The sequence below is a fragment of the Panthera uncia genome, assembly GCF_023721935.1.
Source record: "Panthera uncia isolate 11264 chromosome A1 unlocalized genomic scaffold, Puncia_PCG_1.0 HiC_scaffold_16, whole genome shotgun sequence".
Taxonomy (NCBI): domain Eukaryota; kingdom Metazoa; phylum Chordata; class Mammalia; order Carnivora; family Felidae; genus Panthera; species Panthera uncia.
This window is the reverse complement of record NW_026057576.1, coordinates 7,437,566-7,460,856: the sequence shown is the minus strand read 5'-3', so window position 1 is coordinate 7,460,856 and position 23,291 is coordinate 7,437,566. Positions and strand designations below refer to the sequence as shown.

The 23,291-nt window shown below is 37.1% G+C and overlaps 1 protein-coding gene across 8 annotated transcripts in view; it reads right to left on the bottom strand.

Moving 5' to 3' along the window:
- The window catches only part of PAN3 (poly(A) specific ribonuclease subunit PAN3), a 132,038-nt gene that overhangs the window by 71,259 nt on the left and 37,488 nt on the right, over nucleotides 1-23,291 (bottom strand). For 7 of the 8 annotated variants that reach the window (XR_007461200.1, XM_049647367.1, XM_049647364.1 and 4 more), the window contains one exon: nucleotides 19,406-19,553. Coding sequence is in view for 6 of the 8 variants with exons in the window: in XM_049647367.1 (XP_049503324.1) it covers nucleotides 19,406-19,553 (148 nt within the window). In the remaining 2 variants the exon portion in view is untranslated. Of the gene's footprint in view, nucleotides 1-19,405; nucleotides 19,554-23,291 lie in introns of those variants that run through there. The other variant, XM_049647366.1, reaches the window with a different exon arrangement.

Here is a 23,291-nt window from a genome sequence, read left to right as displayed (position 1 = left end):
TCTTGGTTAAAGCTTTCACTCAGTTACAGCAAAGGAATGTTAAATAGATTAAAAAGCTTAAATTTTCTCAGCTATCACACAAACCATAGGGTTTCTCACTCAAGAAGAAATTTACAGGGTATACAAATGAAAAGTATTCCAAGGGCCAAAGCTGTTGTTTTGTTCTAATCTTTGAAGAGCTGCTTTCCGTGTGTGTGTGTGTGTGTGTGTGTGTGTGTGTGTGTGTGTGTGAGAGAGAGAGAGAGAGAGAGAGAGAGAGACAGAGACAGAGAGACAGAGAGAGACACAGAGACAGAGAAAGAGAAGTGGGGAGAAATTAAATGTCTCCACCCAGAAGTAGTCTACATGTCTTAGGGCAGCTTTGCTTAATGACATACATAAAAAACTAATGAAGTGTTACAAAATTCCTTAAATGCAAGATCCTCAGTCACTAGTTAGAGAAAATATTCTGAATCAAAAGATAAAAAGAGTAACATGTGCTGTCTCAAGACTTGTAATAGTGGGTTGCCCTATTATTTCTGAAACCAAAAAATCAACACGGACAGCTTTTGAGCTTCAAGATTTACCACAACAAACCCAGGGGGCCTTTCCACTTCAGGAGTCAGGGGTTTTGTCTACAAATAGTATGCTATTATGGAAGTGGGAGGGAAAATACTCAGTTTAGAAAGGCAGCCAGAGAGCTCAAGCTAATTTCAGAACACAGAAATGTCATTTTGTCCTTCCACATGAATTAGATTAAAAGATTCTCGCAAAACAAATGTTAGTCAAGACTGTCTCCAGAAAGAATCATGAAGGTGACAGATAAAACTTTTCATTTTTTCAAATGTATTAATTCCGTTATTTATTCAAGTATGGGGAAAAAATTCAAATAAAAAAATTTCCCTGGTCATTTCCAAGTTGTAGTGTGAAAATTCTTGATTCTCAACCAAGAATCTCAGTACCTGAGGACTCAGATGTATGGAGGACAAAAGTGGTAGTTAACTACACAGTGCCTCAACATGGTGCTCATTCACATACAAGCATCTGACACTTTGGTAATTTGTGGGGTTTTTCTTTGCTTTGGTTTGGCATTAACGTCTTACTGATTCCTCGCTTTCCCAGCCTTTCTCAGAGAAGAGTTAAGCCCTAACGAGCTACAACACTCTTTGCACATCATGAACAGTACCTGTTGTATACTGTCCTTGGGAGAATGCACAAAACAGTCACTCAAATCATCTTCTGTATTCTGTGGTTCAGATGAGGAATCTCAGCCGAGTAAAGTTCCAACCCTCCCACCTTCCTTAAGTATGTACATGTTAAGTTTTCGCCTATTGAGAAATCAGGCCTTCTGGGCCGGTGGTTTTCAAACCACCTTCATCAAGTAAAACCCTAGGCTTCCAGAGAAGCTCCAGGGTTGTGCAAATTTTGATTTGAAATTCTTTCATCTATTTTTTTCAGTATTTATTAAATCGATAATAAAATCACAAATGCAGGTCCAAATAGTGTGCATTCCTTTTTTAACATACTAGAGATTATCACCAACATACTTAATTTGTGTTGGGTTACAACATTTTCACGGAGACTCCAGAATAAAGCCTCTCCTGTCACCTTTCTCTCTCTCCATACACACACACAAACACACACACACACACACACACACACACACACACACACAGATGGATTTTTTATTAGGAAGGTGGTGACTCTGCAGTAATCTTTATTAAAATTAAAATATAGAATAAATTAAATATAGAATAAATAAAATATATATTAAAATATATAAAATTAAAATATATAAAATATATAATATATAAAATAAATAAAACATAGAATAAAATTAAAATATAGAATTAAAAAATATAGAAAAGGAGATTAAGGTAAGAAGAGTAATTATTCCTTCACTCACCAATTTCAAGCTATTGTGTTCAACCAAGTACCACACAGACTTGTTATTCTCACCGAAGAACTTCATGAATACATTTTAAAACCCAGACCCTGGAGGGGCACCTGGGTGGCTCAGTCGGTTAAGTGTCCGATTTCGGCTCAGGTCAAGATCTCACGGTTTGTGAGATCCAGCCCCACGTGGGGCTCTGTGCTGACAGCTCAGGGCCAGGGTGGAGCCTGCCTCTGATTACGTATCTCCCTCTCTCTGCCCTTCCCCCACTTATGGTCTGTTTCTCTCTCTCTCAAAAATAAATAAAACATTTAAAAAAAAAAACTAAAAAAAACAAAAAAAAACACAAGACTCTGGAAAGCCAGTGTTATCACTTTAATAATTTTTGGTTTGGAGATGGTATATAGACTTCCCAAGCGTTCTGCTGCTTTAAAACAAGGTTTGAAAACCACTGTTCGAAGTTCTAATTAAGGTTTGGTATTCTAGATTCACAGGCGCCCTGGGGGCAGAAATGGTAATTAAGACTTAAGTTTTTGATGCCTGCTAGTTCCTGCTGTCTGTACTCCAAACCACCTTCCCAGTCCTACCTCCTACTGGGCTCCTCTCCCCACATTCTGACAACCCTCAAAAAACAATGTGTCAAAGTTGGGAGTGCTACTGGCAAACAAAATTGGTAAAGATTTTAAGAGAGTGTTACCAGGTATTTTAAATATATGGAAAATTGATCTACCTCAGTGCCATTTTTCATTAATTTTTCTAAGTTCCTGCCCGATCTGACCTTTTCCACTTGCCTAGTAATTTTATATTTTTAGAGATTTTCAGTAATCTGTACACCCAACGTGGGGCTCGAACTCATGACCTTGAAATCAAGAGCCACATGCTCAACTGAGACAGCCAGTCACCCCTTGCCTAGCAATTTTAACCTTCAAATGAAATCGTACTCTTCTGATATTTCAAGATGAAATCTCACATCACTGGCATTACACAAATGGCAGACTCCAAAGATATTTCTTTGGAAAGATAAGTGACAGAGAAACTCTGCATAACAAAAGCAGTGACTAAGAGCCTAAGGTGGAGACCAAGAATTATCCACAACATCTAATGATAGTAGTTTAAAGGGTCCTGTGGAATCACTGCACACCAGCACCGACAGGTACCAACACACTGCTTGGACGCACAGCTTGTTTTAAGAAAACAAAACAAAGTGCCAACTATTTAAAAACAAAAACGCCCTAGCCTAGAGACCCTAACTTAGCCTCTCCAAGGAAACTCCATGGACTTGTTCACAATCAGAATTTCAGGATGATGCCTTAATGCCAACAGAAGCCTGCTCCAAGGCTATGCTTAAACATCACACCTGAGATTTTCTTCACATCCATTTAGTCTTTACCTATCAGACTGAAGTACTTTTTGAAAGTTCACTAACGTCAGAGCATTTCTAGATTATACTACTCAACCGGTTGAAACAAACAGGGAAAAACAAACAAAAAAACTTCACAGATTCTCAGCTGTGTTTCAAATGTTTACAGCAATCATATCCATCTTTTAAAACCCATCTCTGGGGCGCCTAGGGGGCTCAGTCGGTTGAGCGTCCGACTTCAGCTCAGGTAGTGGTGTTGCAGTTCGTGAGTTCGAGGCCCGCGTCGGGCTCTGTGCTGACAGCTCAGAGCCTGGAGCCTGCTTCAGAGCCCTCTCTCTCTGCCCCTTCTCTGTCTCAAAAATAAACAAACATTAAAAAAAAAATGTTAAACCCATCTCAAATATTTCCTATTCCATGAACCTTTCTTTTCTGAACACTTTCATTCAAATCAGATAAAATCTCACCTTTCTTCAAATTTCTGGCATTTTGAGCTTTTTTTTCTTTAGGAGTAAAAAGGTAGATGTCAGAATCTCCTGTGACACCTCTAAAAACTCCAGATGTGGAGTTTCTGATTCAGTAGGTCTCAGATGGGGACAGGGAAGGCTGTACTTTGAAAGCACCACAGATTCATCTGTAACTACATATGAAACACTGGAAACACTGCATGAGACTGAGCAATGAGCAAGGTTTCAGAAATTCAAGAAATAAGACCCAGTCTCGATCTCAAGAAGCTCACGCACACTGTCATAAGCCCATTAACGTGCTCAAAATTTTCCAATTTTAAAATTTACTCCAGGTCTCCATGTGTGATCACAATAATGGATAAAATGTTAAAAAGGCCTCCAGAAGCATTCAACTTTAGTGGAGAAAACATATATAAAACATAGACAAAATTTTTTAAGTATATTATGAGATACTCAAACACTCGAGAAGCACAGGGATGGTATATTTTCGTAATGACCAGAGAAGTAGAAACGGCTTTGGGGAAAAAAGAGGCATTTGACCTGATCAGTTAAAAATAGGCAAGACCTCAAGAAACCGAAAAGCATTCCCGGCAGACTAAGGCCAACGCAAGGGCACAGGGATGGGGCAAAAAAAGCTGAACACATTCAAATACATATTCAAATACAGATTCTCAAACATATTCTCTCTTTATAACAGAGATCCTCCCTCCATGAGGTAGAATTAAAAGGATGAGGCTTATTTCATCAGAAAAGCAAGCAGTAGTGTTTAAATAGTAATCTTCCATTGTTTTAATTTTTAAAATATTCACTTAGCATCTAAACATTGTTCCTGCCACAAGGGAGTTTATGTTCCAATGGCCATAAAAGAGGACGACCCTCATCCTGATTCAAACAAAAGCCAAACTTCAAATTGTAATGAGTCCTGACAAGCAAGGAAATAGGACAAGATGGAAAATAATGGTGGGAAACTTTGTTTACGTTAGTCAAAGGCCTTTCTTTGTGCCATTTTAGCTGACACCTAAGAGAAGAAAAGAACCAGCCCCAGAAAAAACAGGTGGAGGAAGCAACATATGCAAAGAGTCTGAGCCAAAAAGAGCCTGAGGTACGTGAAGACCAGCAAGGCTGGAACTGGTTACACACTGGGGAGGAGAAAGGGGGACATTCAGAGAAGCGCACAACATGCAAACTATGTAAGCCATAGTAAGGAGCTGGGATTTTATTCTAGTGACAATGAGACGTGACCTCATTTATATTTAAGATTACTTTTACTTTTAAATGAGAAATGAACTGCAGGGACAGACCAATTAGGCTGTTTAACTCAAACACCAAAGAGGCGGTGATGGCCTGGTCCAAGGATGGAGGCAGTATATACCGGAGACAGCGTATGCGAGTTGAACTGACTGGATTACTAATCAACTGGCCGTGGAGAGCGAAAGGAAGAGAGCACAGATGCCTGCTAAGCTTCGTACTCAAGCATCTTTCGGAGCATGATGACAGATTTACCCAACTTCCTGTAAGCCTGAACTCAGCAAACAGAATGCAGGATAATCGGAAGAATCAACAAATTCTGAAATGAACTGAAGTTCAAGAGAAGTAAGGAGGTCTTCTTCTAAAGTAATTAAGAGATTCTGAAATGGCTTAGCTAGCTTAAGAGGAAAATGAAGCTGGAGAAGTGACTTAAGCAGTTTAGGATCCTGGCTACCTATAACGTTTCACAACATTATAAAACGTATAAATTCACATGCACACAGATAATACGTCCATAACAATCACACCCAAATTCCAAAAACAGAGAATTTTAAGACAATGTTACTTTAATTATAAATGTATGTGACTCAAAGTATCTGAAGGAGGAAAAAGTCCTCCTGCTCTACCTCCTGGTAAAAAGACTAGCATTTCTCCAGTGTCCCTAACCCCCTAAAGCACTGGTTCCTAACCAGGAAGGGACAGGAGAATGGCCAGACAGGCTGTCTAAAAACAGACATGTGCGAAATGAGAAGGGAGAGGGAGGGAGGATCTGAGTGCGAAACCGGAATGGCAGGTTTAGGGTGGGTCTAGGTCGCATATTTTTTAAAACCGCCCTGGGAAGTGTCCATACACATCCTCAGCTCATCTTTAAAAGATTAACACTGACTCAAGCTAATTTTCACACAACTTTAATTAGTAGCTTTTTTTAGTATTAATGGCTCAAGTCAAAACTCCTAAGTGTCAATTTCTCAAAACTTAAAAAACTGGTAAAATGTGTTATTTATTTTACCAAGTTTTAATGCCACGAAGTTAGAAGTAAATTACTTTTCAGGGGATAAAAGTTTTAAATTACAAATTTATTCTTTTTATACAAATACAGACAGAACACTTGAGAGCGCTCTCATCAGGGAGATTAGGTAGGCAAAAAAGACTATAAATCTGATTTTTGTTAGTGAAATGATGAGAACCCACTACACCTCTAACCTGATTTCACAACATCCTGAGATAGCCCTCAGTCTTCCTGCAGGAACAGATACAATGTCCAATCCACAAACTTGCAACAGACAAAATGCACACAAGCCACACAATATACCTCTCCTCCAAAAGGAGTCACAATTCCAAGAATAAGACAGTCATAATTTCCAAAAATTAGGAAAGCATGCAATTGAGCAAACCTCAAAACTCCCTCCTTCTCTATAGAAGAGATTAAAATGTATAACCAATTGTTAAATAATACTATGTGAGGTAACATGAATAAAATGGAATATAAGCATTTTTCACACACACACACACACACACACACACACACACACACACACACACACACTGTAGAACTATAAATCAGGCAAGGAAAGAAAACTCCACCCTGTATAGTGACTTTTATTCAAATTGTTTAGGTATGTAAGTTATTAATAGAATTTCTCCCACTGTTTTTACTTCACAATTACTAAAAGCAACCATCCGAAGTTACTATCTATGATTCTTCCAATTACACCAATATATCTGCCTTTATTTACAATTACTGGTTTCAAATTCTCATTTTCTAGTTTAACAATAAGCATTCTGAATATCTGTTAACTTACTCAAAACGGGTAAAAAAAAGAGAGAGAGAGAGAGAGAGAGCGAGCGAGCGAGCGAGAGAACAATATTTTAACCTGTAAATTCAGGTACAAGTTTTGGACTGGGACTAACCTAAAAACTCATTCTATAAAACAGATAGGAAATATGTACACTCACAGACCTACATATTATTACTTAATAATAAGGGCATGATTTCACCTTACATCTTACATATATATTATTCTCCTAACAGATTACACCTTTCACCCAAGATAATAAAAGTAAGTATTTTGAACAATTTTGTGGATAAAGGTTATACGTGCCAGAACTCAAATTAATAAAAGTGAATATCTTACCTAAAAACTTACTGATTCTTTTTTTTTTTTTTTACTTTTTAAGATTTATTTTTGAGAGAAAGAGAGAGAGTAAGTGAGCATGAACAGGGGAGGGGCAGAGAGACAGGGAAACCCAGAATCCAAAGCAGGCTCCAGGTCCTGAGCTGTCCACAATGAACCCGACGCCGGGTTGGAACTCACAAACCATGAGGGATTGTGACTTAAGCTGAAGTCAGACGCTTAACGAACTGAGCCACCCAGGCGCCCCTTACTCTGATTCTTAAGACATATAAGATCTAAATTTGTAGATATTATGTTTTTATGCCTAGGGAAATTAAATTCCCAGTGAAGTCTGTATTTCATAGATTTTTTTTTTTAATGTTTACTTATTTACTTTGAGAGAGGGAGAGAGAGCAAGAGAGCATGCGCACCCGAGCAGGGCAGGGGCAAGGGCAGGGGCAGGGAGGAGAGAGAATCCCAGGCAGGCTCCACTCTGTCAGCGCACAGCCCAATTGCAGGATTTGCTCCCTGGAGTCATGAGATCATGCCCTCAGCTGAAACCAAGAGTCACAGGCTCAATGGACTGAGCCATCAGGCAGCCTCGTAGATTTCTTTTTGAATTGAAGGTAGCAGAGCTTCACATCCTACACGCAAATACATCGCACATATAGAGTGGACCAGAATCAAATCATCGGCTACCAATGGAACTCTTTTTAAAAAGTATGACGAAACGATTTTCTTCTCTTTAATAAAGTCCAAAATCTAGACTCATGGTAAACTGTACCTTGGATTCAAAGAACCTCTAGTACTTGGGGTATACCTGATTCTACTCTTATTTTGCCACCCTTCAGTATCTACCTTAAGCCTTCTAATATACTAATAGTAGAAGAAACCTGAATCTTCTTTTTAAAGACTCCATCAAAAAAAATATTTTTTTTGATTTAAAAATTATTTGAGTAAGACCATGAAGACATCACATGTATTCTTTTTCATTCTTTTAAGAAGTATATAAAGAAACAGCAGTATTTTTACTTGTAAGAAAATATAAAGAAAAAGCACAAAATGTTTCTCTAACTACTGGATTACCCTTCAGTTATAAAAATTATATTTGATTAAAAGTACAAATATTTTCTCTTCATTACATTACACAATAAAAAAGTTGCAACACACTCCAAAAAGCTTTCCTTATTATGGTTTTTTTTCTTTTTTTTATAGTTTATTTATTTTTGAGAGACAGAGCATGAGCAGGGAAGGGGTAGAGAGAGACACAGAATCCGAAGCAGGCTCCAGGCTCTGAGCTGTCAGCACAGAGCCCGATGCAGGGCTCGAACTCACAAACCTTGAGATCATGACCTGAGGGGAAGTCAAAAGTTTAACTGACTGAGCCACCCAGGGGCCCCCTTTATTGTTTTTTTTAATGTAAGTAACCTTTAATAGAAGCCATACGGATCGAGCCAAAATAAATATAACTCAGTTTCCATCTCTGGTTTTCTCCTAACATCTAGAAAATTTTGGCAAGTGATTTATATAATCATACTTCATTTTGACTGATTATATATATACCTGTAATAAAAAGTATCTGGACTACCTGGCTATTAGAAACACTAAAAGCAGTGAAAAATCTGTTAAGTACCCTACAGCTGCCTCTCAAAATGTACTTAATCTCATTTGTACCAAAGTTAGGAAAACACAGTTGAGTTCCAATGATGAATTCGACCCGAGTCCCATCAGCTACACACTCTTACAAATTTGATGGAGACCACGACCTGCACACCTGTTTTGTTTCCCATGTCTACAAACTGTATTCATCCCTTTGGCCTATCTTCAGCCTTACCTCTACCAACAGCCTTATTTCCATGAGTTTTCATTCATCAATTTGACAAATGTTATTACAATATAGACTACGTGTAAACTACAGTATCTAAACCTCTAAAAATGTGAATACCTTATCCACGTTTTCACAAACTACTCTTAGGGTATGAATTGTAATTTTAAGAGCTATATACTATACTAGATAGCCTGTATAGTAACTCACTTTGGTATAGGTTAACTTAATTTGATCCCTATACTATTTGAAGAAACAGAACGGTGACCTGCCTGTTCCTAAACCTGGCCAAATGATCTGAAACGGTAGGACCTTCCCTAGCCTCTACAATGGTGGCAATCTTTTAAATCGTAACACTTAGATTATTTAAACAAAGGGTTGAAACAATATGGGGAGAGGGCAAATATTTCATAACAAACCTAACTTTTCTGGATCAAAAGAACCATTTTTTTCTTCCCAAGTGATAGCGAATGTCTATGAATAAATGGTGTTTTTCATTCATAGTGACAAATTATGTTTGCACTGTTTACAAACAAGAATCTTACTCCAAGACAAGTGTGTCTGCTTCTAAAAAATTATAGATGGTCACAAAAATAATAAGATTAATACCAGTTACTAGAATTTTAGCTCTGTGTTTCTTTCCAATGAATAAAAACTAATGCCAAATTTAAAACAAAAATTGAAATGTGACTTCAAGAAAATGTTGTGATTGAATCAATAAACATCTCTCTTATTTCTCTAGCATAAATAACAATTTAGTTGGTCTCTACATAAAAACTTTAAAGCATACATACTAAAATGCAATGTGTGAACAAAAGATATCTGATTACTGATTCAAGATCCATGAGGTTTAAAATTTTAAAGAGCCATGGTACTTATGCTTTTCATTTTTCGGGCATTCTGAAAAATTAGATGTATTACAATAATTAACTTACAATATTTTTGCCCCATTACCAATACTAAAGTGGAAGAAATCCCCACTGCCCAGTTTGTTTGGTTTTTTTATTGTGTTTATGATCTTGAATGAGCTTCAGAACCCCTGTAACAATTAATTCAATGCATACTTATCACTTCAGTCATCCAGAACATAGTCGTGAGCTAGAAAAGCAAAACTAAACTCAAAGGATAATTTAAAGCCCATATACCTTATTCACAGGCAACAATTCAAGTCCCTAAGTCAGTGTGTTTCTTTTTAAGTTTATCTGAGAGACAGAGTGTGCACATGTACATGCATGGGAGCTGCAGACACACAAGGGGGGAGGGGCAGAGGGAGAGAGAGAATCCCAAGCAGGCTCCCCGATGACAGTGCAGAGCTCAACGCGGGGCTCGATCTCACCAACTGTGAGATCATGACCTGAGCTGAAGTCAAGAGTCCTATGCTTAACCCACTGAGCCACCCAGGCGCCCCTCAAAGTCTTTTTCTTTGAAAAAAAAGTACTGGCATCAAAAAATGTATGTGTGCTCTCAGCCTTCGGCTCTTTCCTTCCTCCTAAGGAAAAGAAAGGGGTTATAAGAAAAAAAGGAGAGGGGCGCCTGGGTGGCTCAGTCAACTGAACGTCCAACTCTTGATTTTGGCTCAGGTCACGCATGATCCCAGGGTCATGGGATGGAGCCCAGGGGCTCACTGAGTGTGGAGGCTGCTTGGAATTCTCTTTCTCTTTCTCTTTCTCTTTCTCTTTCTCTTTCTCTTTCTCTGTCTCTCTCTCTCTCTCTCTCTCTCTCTCTCTCTCCCCCCCCCCCCCAACTTGTGTGCACTAAGGGGAAAGAAGACGGCACAGAGCACTAAGAGCAGTGGTTCTCAAAATGGCTTCCCAGGAAAAGCAATCTTATCAGCATCGCGTGGAAACACATCAGAAAAGTCAATCGTCCAGCTCCCCCAGACCTATGAAGTCAGAAACTCTGAGGATGGGACTCGGCAAGGGTAGGTTTTAACAGGCACTCCGGGGGATCATGATGGGCTCTCAAATTTGAGAACCAGTACCCTCATGGTAGAGATACTGAGAGCACCACACTGCCACCAATAAAAAGCCAGTAAGAACTCACTAAGTGGTTCAAATAAACTTGCCCGAGTTGTCCATTCAGGGCACTGAACTCAGGCACTTTAACAGACTCAGTGAGCAAGAAAAAGGCCTTACCTTCAAGGAGTTATGGGGGTGAGAGGACAACGGAAAGGCAAAGAATCTGAGTCATTGCTTAACTTGAAACAAACTGCTCACAAACTCTGATACCTGAAGGGTATCAATTGTATTCTGGTTCAGTGCCTTCACCGAGGCACACGGAGCTGACCAAGAGTCACCAAAAAAAGGTAATAGTTGATCCGAAGCAACAAAGGACTACAAGTTTTAGAAGTCTTTCCGTGAAAAACTGCTGAAGATCTCAAGTTCTGACAATTAAAGCTTCTGATAGGAAAAAAATCAAGTATGCCAGAAAGCTTCATTCCCTGTCATGCTAGATAAATCACTTATTGTAGCTTCTTTGCCAATTTCCTTAAAATAGATCTCAGAGATGCAAATAAGATAATGCCCCCAAATGTATACGCAGGAGACAACCAGGATCAACTGTTAAAATTTTACATCCAAAGGCTGGCGAACGTAACCGCACTGCTTAGAAACACAGAAGCTCCTGTTTGGGTGGACAGTCATCACAGGACACGAGGCAGTTTCCAGGCTTGTCCCTACAACTTCCCACTGATGCTCCTCCTCTCCCAGCTGACTAGAGTGATGCCTAGAAACCACTTGATCTGGGTCCTTAACTGACTACGTGGAAAAGAGCATCTCGGATGACCTGAATATCTGGCCTGGACTATCACAAAAGCAAGAAATAAATATTGGTCATATAAAGCCCTTACGGTTCGGATGTCGGTTTCAGCAGTTAGCCTACCACCACCCCACAAACAGTGGGCGATAAGATGACAATCCATAGTAACTACAGCCTAGAGGGCAGTTTGGGGGACAATGATTGTATTAGCATCCTACTCATCTGTACTGTTTTCTTTAAGGTCCAAAACCCCTCAAAGGGAGCATTAACGACTAGTTACTACTTATAGGAATACTAATCTAAAATCTGGGAACCGCATCTAAAATACAGGAAGATATTTATGAACTCATGAGGAAGTATGTCATTTCGGACATATCAATGTGTAAGAGATTCGTGACTAAAAAAATCCGGAACTAATAAACATCATCACCATAAACATGCAGTCCACATCTGAGTGTTTGCTAGTATTTATGTTTAGGCTTTACAAGCCTATGTGCACTGGGGTTTTAAAACAGATACATCTCTTAATTCCTCTCTTTTCTAGGCCCCTTCCCACATGCTCTACTCAGACTGTACATCTGAAAGGCAGAGAAGAGTAAGAAAACAGATGACTTTCATATATGAATTTGACTAGTCAAGCAGAGAAGAATCAGGGAAAATTCAAGATATAGAAGAGGCTGCAACCATTCAAGTCGTTCCTGTAGAATTAGGGGACTACTCCTAACTAGACATATAACACACGGCACGGTAATTTTATTCACACACACACACACACACACACACTCTCCCTCGCTGAGTACCTACCAGGACCACTGAACCAAAAGGTTAAAGAAGAAATGATCCTGAGCTCTCGACCCATTTGAATTAAAGGGACAAGGTTGGGAGGTGAGAGGCCGACTTGTAGCTTTCTACATTCAGCTGGGAATCAGGAGTGTTCTTGGGCATTCAACTAATCTATGTTCTCTCTGCCTCAGTTCATCCAGAACCATTACAAAACCCTGATTCACCAGATGCTAATCTTACACTACTGAAACAAAACTCCCCTCATCTCCCCCTACGATACAAACGCAGCCTTGGTGGGATTTTCATGTACACAGACCAGGTCAAGGAAGTCCGATGCCTTTTGAAGTCCCTGTTAGGTCTAGTACAGAAATCAAACTCTTCTCTCCTTTTGCTACCTCTGCCCCATCACTGTGTTCATTTTTGACTCCTTTTAGTGTACCTATCTCCTGTAGATCCACGTGTCACAAAACAATACAATTTTCAGCTAGAAAGACTTTTAAATTCATCGAATGTTCTCTTCTCATAGAAATGAAGGTGCTACAACACTGGGATCAAAGGGTGTGTGCCAAAAGCCACACGGCTACTTTACTGTAACTAGCGCCATGTTCTAAGGGCAATCAAGTCCTGATCCAAGGAAAGCGGCCAAAGAGCAGCAGGGACGTTGCTGCAGTTGTAGACTACTGAACTTATAATGGAAGGGAACCCCGGCCCACTCCCATCCAGCCCCTACCCCACAGGTAAGGGACAAGTCAGCCAATACATGAGATTTAAACAGGAAGTCCGCAACAGGAACTCTCAAACCTAACAGGAGGTATTAAGCAGGGATTCCCCAACCAGTAGAACATCTACTGGTAGCTATTAAACCTTACCTGACAGGTCTCCAAGCCAGCTGCAGCAGCCACATCCCCCTCTGCGCCATTAACGTCTCGCCTCAGTTTCCTGAAATTCCCAACTGGGAAGGGAATATAGGCCCGCAGGCACTCCCAACCCAGTTATGGCTCTACGGTTCTACGGTTAGTAATCTTCCCTGGGACATCACCATCTGTAGCATTATACATGCATACAAAGAGCAGTTTCCATCTAGGACGAGCTCAACGTTACAGGCCAATGAAACGGTCCTCTTCACAAAAACCTCAGAGAGCCCTGATCTTAACTATATATTTTTATTTCATTCTTTAATATACAAAGTAATCCCAATTAGAAAACCTGGAAAGCTTTGAGTGATTCTGCTGAACATACCTGAAAAACAAAGTCGTTACAAAAAAATGGAAAACATGCAATATAAAAATAATACTTATAAATATTTTCACTGGTTTTAGCACCTCAAAACACAAAGTGACTCTAGTTCTGATACAGTCAAACTTTCAACAGGCACACTGCTGTTCTCATAGGACCATTTGCATCTATATTCTCTCGAACATTTGCAGTTTTAAGAAGTTTTCAAAGACGTTTACGAAATCATTAAAATTCACTGTATTTGAGAGACACTGACCAATGAAAACATTTCTTCTCAAGACAAAAGTGAAGCTTAAATGAGTAAGCACTTCCTAGGCACTATCTATATGCCTAAATTTGTGCTAGATAAGAAATGACATGGCCCTTCTTAAGGAATCTGTAATATGCTTAGGAAATCCAGATTGATATTTTTACAAATTAGAAGAATAGTTTCATGCCAAACTACCTCTATTGTTATTAAGTATAAAAATAATCCAGAGAAATCAGTTCAGACTGAAATATCAAAATAAAATCATGGTAGAATTACTTGACTGACCCACAGAATCCATTTAATAGTAGACTTCTGGAAAATAATTATAGGAAAACCTACTCAGAGTAACATCCTATAAAAACCATGGTGATGTTTAAGAATTACATACATATTTTTTATAATTTTATTTTCAGTAATTATACCATTGAAGACAACATAAAATAGTCTAAAATGATAGAGTATGAAGTTTTTAATGCCTTCAGAGATTTCAATGTAGAGCCTAAGATACACAGCAAAATTTTAAATATGAACTTAGGTATTCACCACTGGCAAGACCAGAGTCTCAACCTATTAGCAGTTTCCTACTTTCCCAAAGGTACACACACTTCTTAGCTGGGTATCAGAGTAGTGATACAGCTAACTGGGCAGACATATCTGTGGATTTAACTTTATCCACAGTAGTGTTCCAGCCACAAGGACTTAGAAGAGTTCGTAACTTCTGCCCTATACAATTTGTTCGTTTTAATAATATACCCCAGCTTGTCCTCTCTCTTGTTTTTCAGTCATACAAACTGATCAGTTATATGGACACACACATACATACAACTCGTCCCAAAAAGAAAATACCTAAAAGGGCTATCACGTAGAAAAGATTTTGACTTACTCCATTAAACACAAAGAGAAAGAACTAGGACTAGTGGACAAAAGAGAAGACAGAGTTTAGTTCAGTGTTAAGATATCATTTTCTTTTCTATTCGAGCTTTTCAAAGGTACCCTGAGCTACCTTGCTTGGCCAACGAATTCCCTACTACTTTAAGTGACAAAGCAGAAGCTAGATGATAATCTGTCAAGAAAGTCACTTCTAAACCAGCACAAGGCTCAATTATATCAACCCCAGAAAGTTCCACCTAGATCAATGACCAGTATCAGATTGTTCCAGAAACCAACTACTACGCAAATGAAATGAATGAAGGCTCCATTTGTTCGTGTATGGTATGAAATGCCACAGAGCTAATGAATCACAGAACTTTATCATTTTTTAGCGTAGAACTTTAAGAAAAAATCTTCTTACTCAAACCTTTCGACATTACAAAAACAACTATTCTTGCTTAAGCACCATTTGATATATTTACATAAAATTATATATATGATGTTTAGTATTTTTTTAAATAAATGGTGAAAATGTGTTAATCTCCCCCTTTTCCTTTCCTGTCACCTTCTTCCCCCATACACTGACCAAGCTCAAGAATAAACAAAACTAGCTAATTTTATCCATCAATTTGGCACCCTCATTTCAAAAAACTAGATCTAAAAACTTATTTTCTTGAGATTTTTCTATAATATTACAATACAATGTACAACAAATGCAATTATTTAAAAATGGTAAGTTTGGTATAATAATTAAATGCTTCTCCCCAATCAACCACCTGACATTTGCCATAATAATTCACAATAAAAATATCTAATGGTCCAAAAATCTGCACCATTCTCATCTTAAAGAAATGAATTATTTGAAAATCCTGAAAGTCAGGTACGGCTCTCTTCATCATTCATAAATTGCTGATGGCATTTCCAAATTCAAGAACTCCCTCTGTCCCTCCCAAGTGTCCACACGCAATCAAGGGGCTCAAGAGATGCTCAAATCTGGACTCCCAATTGTGCATTAAACCACCAGATACACCAGCACACTGCCCAGAAACGTATGCTCCTGTCGGTACCTGTCTTAAAATCACTTTCAAATGGACTGGAGTTAATACTGAGGCAATTAAACTTGAAGTGCAGCAAGATTTAGATTACTCAGCCTACTATCAAGTCAAGAAATATACTCTTAGGAAAAATTCTGATTCAAAAAGAGTCAGCAATTAGCTCTCATGACAAAATTATTTTTCATGGCACAAAAAAAACCATCAACTATCATTTCATGCACTTAGTGCAGTCATATTTTCATTTCTAAAGATCTATTCAAAAATTTCACCTAAAGCAAGACCTACTGGGAAAAAAATAGATCTTTAACTGTCACTTTCGAAATATTCTTACTAAAATACAGTCTGGAAATAAATTTTGCTAAGTGTGTGTTAAGCCGGCGGCTCTTAACTTTCAGAAGGTTGTGCTTCTCCCAGAAGAAAAATAATACATCTTGTGACCAGAGAAAAATACATGTTTCGAAATAAAAATATGCATATAACTGTAAGGGTTCTCAAAGACAATGAAGTCCAAGTGGAGCGCCATAAACCCAAATACTCCTTTAACAGCTATTCATAGAAGATACTTAGAATGTACCTAGCTACTGTTCTTAGGTTAAATGTGCATACAACAGCTAAGCCTGTAGATTCTCGATTTCTTAAAGGAGAATAAAATGGCTACGTGTACAATTCAATGGAAACCTAATGTGTGCTGTACATTGTTAGCAATGTAACTACCCTTTAAACCTAATTAGTTCTGAATAAATTCAAATAACTTTTGTATAAAATTTTACTTCGTATATTAAAGCTTTTTCAAAATGCAAATCAGGTTTTAAAAGTGATGAAAACACATTTTAAAGCAAAAAAACTTTTTCACTCCAGATCTACTGTGTTTCCAGGCATGCTTTGATTCCTTCTAATTTGAAGAAATTCAAATCTAATTACCTACTTAATTTTGTTCAAACATTTTTACATCTTGGGCCAAAAGATGTATTTAAATATGTATTTTTTTCACCCATGATGAAAATGACATTGCTATAGTTTACATTTGTGTGCCAAAATTTTTAAGGGTTCGTGTTTTTTAGGGGAAAACACAGTAACTTGACGTATTTTCAAGGGCAATCATTTCTAAACTAGAAATAAAAGAGAAAATGAAACTTTATCAACTGAAAATTATTAACAGATTACATCCACAGTAGACAAGAAGCATCAGAGATAAATTAAATCACCACTAAGGTAGATACATAAGCTCTACCCCTTTTTTGATTCTACAACTTTAAAGTGGAAATACCAAAATCCTTTCCCGGGCCTTGAAAAAAAGAACATTTGTGGGTAAGAAGTGATGGAAGACACTGAAGGGACACGTAATTTTTGTCTCTTTGTTCATCTCCAGAAAGTGTTAAGCCATTAACTAAAAGGAGAAAATATGAAGAAATAATAAATGCAAAACCACTCATCATTCCAGTATTTGTGGAAAATACTTTAGCTTATTAGTTAGTTGATTTTCATTTGAATGAAAAATAATTTTTAAATAAGAGGTATTCAGGAACACATTTAATATGATACACTGACCCATTTCCAATGGTTCCAGACAGGAATTACTTTCATTAATAAGAAGTAAAATGACCTTTTTAATGTTAGAGCTATACAGAACCATACATAGTTTCGCAGTTAATGTAACATTTTAAATTAATTAATTTCATCTTAAATTTAGGTGCGATACCCAATTGAGACCAATGAAACACCCACCTACACAAAAGCTAATACCTACTAAAGAGCTGAAAGAAGTACCACAGCATTAATAAAATTTTTAACTAAAAGTTTCAAGATCTAAAATTTTCTCTGACATTTTAACTCTTTGAATATTTAAAAGGCCTATTTTTTTTTTTTTTTTTTTAGCAAGCTTGAACTAGTCTGATCACAGGTGTGAACAAAATATTTACTTTTGAAACAAGAGAAGATGTGTTGTTAGGCCAAGATAAATTGGCACTTCATTAAGAGAGTCAATGTTTTCTGATTGGCATATGGACACCATTCTTGTGGGTGCTTTATGAAACACTGCTCAGAAGTCTGGACGATCTTTAAGAAATTTTACGTGCGCAGCTCACACGTAGTTTATGTTCATGTAAACAATGTGAACACACCTCAATGGGAGAAAAGTCATAGCGTATTACTTACAAGTAAAACTTTTAGGCTACCAGGGATATTCAACTGTGACACTGCTCTCTACGGAAGAAGGGAAAATGTTTACAAATTCAACTGAACCTAGAAAGAGCCAAAGTAGAAGAAAAGGTAAGTGGACAGGTGAGGGGGAGGGAGTTGAAAGGGAAGGGGAGAGGAGTAGGAAGAAAGAGAGCGAGAGAGAAAAAGGTGGCAGAAGGAGGCTCTGATAAAAGCCTGGCAACACAAGGTTATTCCGCCTCTAAGTGCACCTGATACTTTATTCGCTCTGTTCCATAGAATTATCAGCATCTTCTCTCATTCTGCATCTCAAAAAGATCCTTGATTTCAATGGTGGTATCGAAACCAATGATCCATCTCACTAACTGGATTAAGCTCTGGAGGCAGAACTAGTTCCAGGCTGATCCAGGTGGACTTTTTGGCTTCCATTAGTATATCCGTAATTCATTTTGTTTCTGTTTTTTGAAACATTCAAGGCTAAGTGGTCATTATCCGGCATAGGTTCTAGAAACATAATCTGTGTGAGCAGTTCAAACAGTTTATCAACACAACATAACCTACTTTATCACTTAATATAAATTCAACATAATTCTCCATACCTTGGTTTCCTAATTAAGGTACAGAGTAGTAGGGAGGGCTGATGTTATTTATCCAAGAAGTTTTTCATATTGTTGTATTAAAATAAATGTTAATGTGATGGAGTGCAAAAGTTGCATTAGTTTTTAAAATGAAAGAGGGGACTTCAAAGAAAATGGTTCACAAAGGGTCACTGTGAACCACACCTCAGGACCCCCGGTGTACAAATGCATTTGCTCAAATTCTTCTGCCATTATGGGTAAATGCGGGGGAAAAAAAGTACGACTTTCTCTACCTCGATGACCCCTGATGCATCTCTTTCCTACTACTGTTTACACTTCACCCAATTTAAAACTACTACAACAGATTTATAATCAAACACCGGAAAGGCAATACATCTAAACTTACATTTAGAATGATACAGAATTATTTTTTAGAAATTTCCTATAAAATTAAGACTTTGAAGCATATATACATATGAATATTCTATTTCTGATGTTTTTACAGAAGCTTTTGAATGAAACAGCATTATTACTGACTTTAAAAAATAGGGAAATACTACGGTCCAAGTAGATCTTTTGTATAAGAAACCATTTTCTCCTTTAAATGTGTGTGCTTTTACACATGCTCATATATAATTTTTGTTCATATTTAAATTCTGCTTTAAAATTTTCAACTACAAATTTGATCTATGGTACCAGAACTGACAACACAAAACCCATAATGTGTCCAAATGTGAACCATTCAAGCATACAACTTCAGTTCTGATTAACTAATAGCAAATGGTGTTTACGGATATGTTCTCTGGAACTCACTGGAAATAGTCACTCAACTTACCTGGTGCTAAGCCAGCAGCAGCAGGACTTCCCAGGGACGGGTGAGAGAAAACTTGAGAGAAGGCAGACATATTTGACTGGGACACGTTACTCAGCCTGGAGGTTGATCCTCCTTTAGGAATAAACTCGCTTGCAGTAGGATTTGGTGTCTATTTAAAAATCAAATATAGTAAGTTAACACACTTTAAGCCCAAAAAAGACATTGAATCTATTAGGCATTATTCCACAGTGCTTTATTTACTGAGTAAAAGATGTTATTGAAAGGACTTACAGCATTTCTAATTTCCACATTCTGGGGTGGTATAACCACATTTCTTGAAGGAAACGTTTTAATCAAATTTGAGGATTTTAATCACTGCAGTTGCAGAATTTAACCCCAGAAAACGTAAAATTTGCCTTGATTGTCAAATACCCATCGTACCAAACTATGCTAACACGTTTTAGAGAAGTGGGAGGTTGAGACTACCTCAAAACTGAGCAACAAGTTTCAAGTTTAATATCTTTAAACCACTTCTACCAGGATAAAGGTCAAAAGTGCCTTTATTCCAGAATTAATCATTTTCTTTTTCATAAGTACTTAAGCTATTTCCCCAATAATACGGTGCCATGTATTTAAGTGACAGAGTAAAGCCAAGAAAGACATTTAAGAACAAGGAAAATATGGGAAGAATCAAGATATAAGAAAAATGTACCAGAGGCTCCAATGCTTTCAATGCCTACAAGTATCACATGTAACTTCTGTTATATTTCAAATATTTTACTGTGAGATCACAGGCATATTTTACAGTGAGATCACATGGAAAAAAATTTTCTTCACAGTTGTACTATGCTGCAACATTTTAGATATTCAATGGCATGGTAACGTTTGGCTTTAAGAACTACTGGAACATTATGAGACTGTACATCAAATTCACAAACGGTCTCTATCTTGTCCATGAAGAACAAAGGAATATCCAAAATATTTTTCTGAGATGGTGACCATTTTCAATTCTAAATGCCTAAGCATAATAAAGATTCATTAATGATATCATTTGAATTCAGCTTTCAAAAGGGTCAGCCAAGGAGATAATTTAGTATAATTCACACTTCGGCCCACATTTTATGTGTACGTACAAACTAAGTTTAAAACACACTGAATCATGGATTTAATTACTTAGAGAATTTAATTACGCAAAGCATTTAATCACTTAAAAATCTTTTAGAACTGGTCATTAGAATGTAAAAATGCATTCCCACAGAAGGCAGAAAATAAGACGACGGACTAATTCCTGTATACCCCAAGAACAACTTCCCTATTCAGTAGGAACGACACTTCAACCTGATAAATTAGAGTTCAAATGATTAGATTTGGAAGATTACAGCCAATAGGCTGACCTAAATTTAAACTCTAAGACAAATGAGAGTTTACCAGTTACATACCAGCAAACATTAAAGTGATAAAATGTAGAGAAAATGTTAATCTGGGTTTAATTAAAACATACTGAAGAATGAACCTCCTTTACTGCCACATCTAAGACATGAAATTCTGAAGGAAAAAAAAAAACAAAGGAAGAAGAAGAGGAAGAGGAGGAGGAGGAGGAGGAATCAGGCCTGATCCGAAATATATTTTCCAAAGGGAAAAAAAAAAATTCCTCTTCTACCACTTTTATATATTTATTTTTATTTTTTAAAACTTCCAAAGTCTAAAGTTTTCAAAAATAGTGGCATGTTCTTTAAAAGTATGATCAATTCCTTAATTTCTGGGGTAGAAAAGAAGCCCATGCATTTTACTAACACACTAATCCCTAGTTACAAGGAACACATGGCTACTAACAGGATCACTTCAGAGCTCTAACAATGTGTTTCAGTTCATCTTAAACCTATTTTAGAAGGTAAGAGTCAAGATAAAAGCAAAGTGTATCTTGGTAAAAGAGTCCAGAGTGCCTAAAAGAGATGGAGACATCAGGACTACAAGATTACTAAGAGACAGCAAATTCGGACAAAGAAAATTACATGTGTATACAAAAACTTTTAGTGGCATACTCCTGAGAAATAGGTATTACTCATTTTCCATGTCAGTTAGACCTTATATTTACTATGAATAACAGACTACCTGATTTCAAAGCTGAGCTTCTCTAAATTAATTTAAATTCAATTAATTATTTTAAATTAATTTTAAAGCCGACTTTGAAAGGTTTCTTACAAAGGAGAAAAGGATGGAAATAATCATTCCACCGTTCCCAAACAAATCATATATAAAATGTCATTATAACAAATGAGAGAGCCTCCAAATCTATTATAATAGAAATTATTTAAATTAATGTTAACTATGAAAGTTTACACACTAAACTGCAACCTTCAGAGATTCAACAGTCACAGTGGCAAAAAAACTACCTCACAGTGAATTTTAATTAAGAAGTGAAGAGAAAAATCTAAAATCTTCCCTCCTTTCTCTTTCCTGATTTAAGATGGCAAGGCAATTCCCTTGAGTGGATGGGGTGAGAGTTGGTTTTATTCAACTCTGAGTATTTGAGATTAGAGAAAAAGTAAACGGATTTAAATGGCAGAAAAAACAATTACACAGGATTTAGGTGTAACACAAAAAAACCCACTACGTTTAGGAATAAGAGAATAGAGCTATTATTATTAACAGACAATGTAAATTCTTAGAACTATCAGAAATATTTCAAGTATTAATTAAAAATTATAATAATAATGAGAATACTTTTTTATGATGCAATTACTTAACTACCATTAAAGGTTAGATTCTTGAAATGGCTTTAATTTGGGGGCGTTAAGGGATAAAGATGGGTTTTAGAAAGTGACAAAACAGCACAGGAACCCACTTTGAACATGTTTAAAAAAATAATTTTCTCAACAGTAAGGCAAAACTGGTTAACTAAAACCAGTATCACCTTAAAATTAAATATCTGTTCATCAGAAAATAAACAGTTTCTTTTAGCTTTAAGAGGTGAAGGCTGCATCTAAAGACTCAAGGACTTGGGTTGTAAAAATTTTCTAACTTCAACAACACTAAAGAGAATAAAAAGTTTTATTACTCCTGCTCTAGGATTTACATAATCCTTACGTAACTATCCAAATATGTTCCTGTAGTATCAACTTTGTTTTTTCATATACAGATAATTATATTTATATTCATAATTTTATTTCTAATTTTTATTCATATTTTAAACCCTGATTTTCAGCAAACTTTAAACAGTTCTAAATGCACACTTGAAAAAAATTTTTAGTCAAGTAAGACTTTGGGAGAATTTATCAAGAAAAATAGAGTTTTAGGTTCTCATATACTTAAATTTGTATTGCAACTTTCATGCCAAAAACAACCAAGTGCTTTTTATAAATTGACACCATCCCCCAACATTTACCTGTAATCCCTACCTGTATTCTCTAAACAAAAATAGACTAAATCAAGCCCTAACCTTTAGCTTCAAAAGCACTGTTGTAACTATTTTAAAAGATTTTTTAATTTTTTTTTAATTCGGGGGGGGGGGGCGGGTAGAGAAAGGGTGAGAGCGAATCCCAAGCATACTCCCCACCTCTGTTAGCGCAGAGCCCAACACAGGGTTCAAGCTCACAAACCCTGAGATCATGACCAGAGCAGAAATCAAGAGGCGTAACTGAGCCACCCAGGCAGCCCTGTTATTATATTTTAAATAAAACAGTAATTAACATTTCAATGTAGACATCCCACCCAACCAAAATGATAGAGTATTTCCTTAACTTACAGGGTTTTTCACAAATGAAGTAATTTTCTGATGAGGTTTCTAACTCGGGTTTTTGTTTTTGTTTTTTTAAGTTTATTTATTTTGAGAGAGAGAGGGAGTGAGAGGGAGAGAGCACATGCAGGGGGAGGAGTAGAGAGAGAGGATACCAAGCAGGCTCCACAC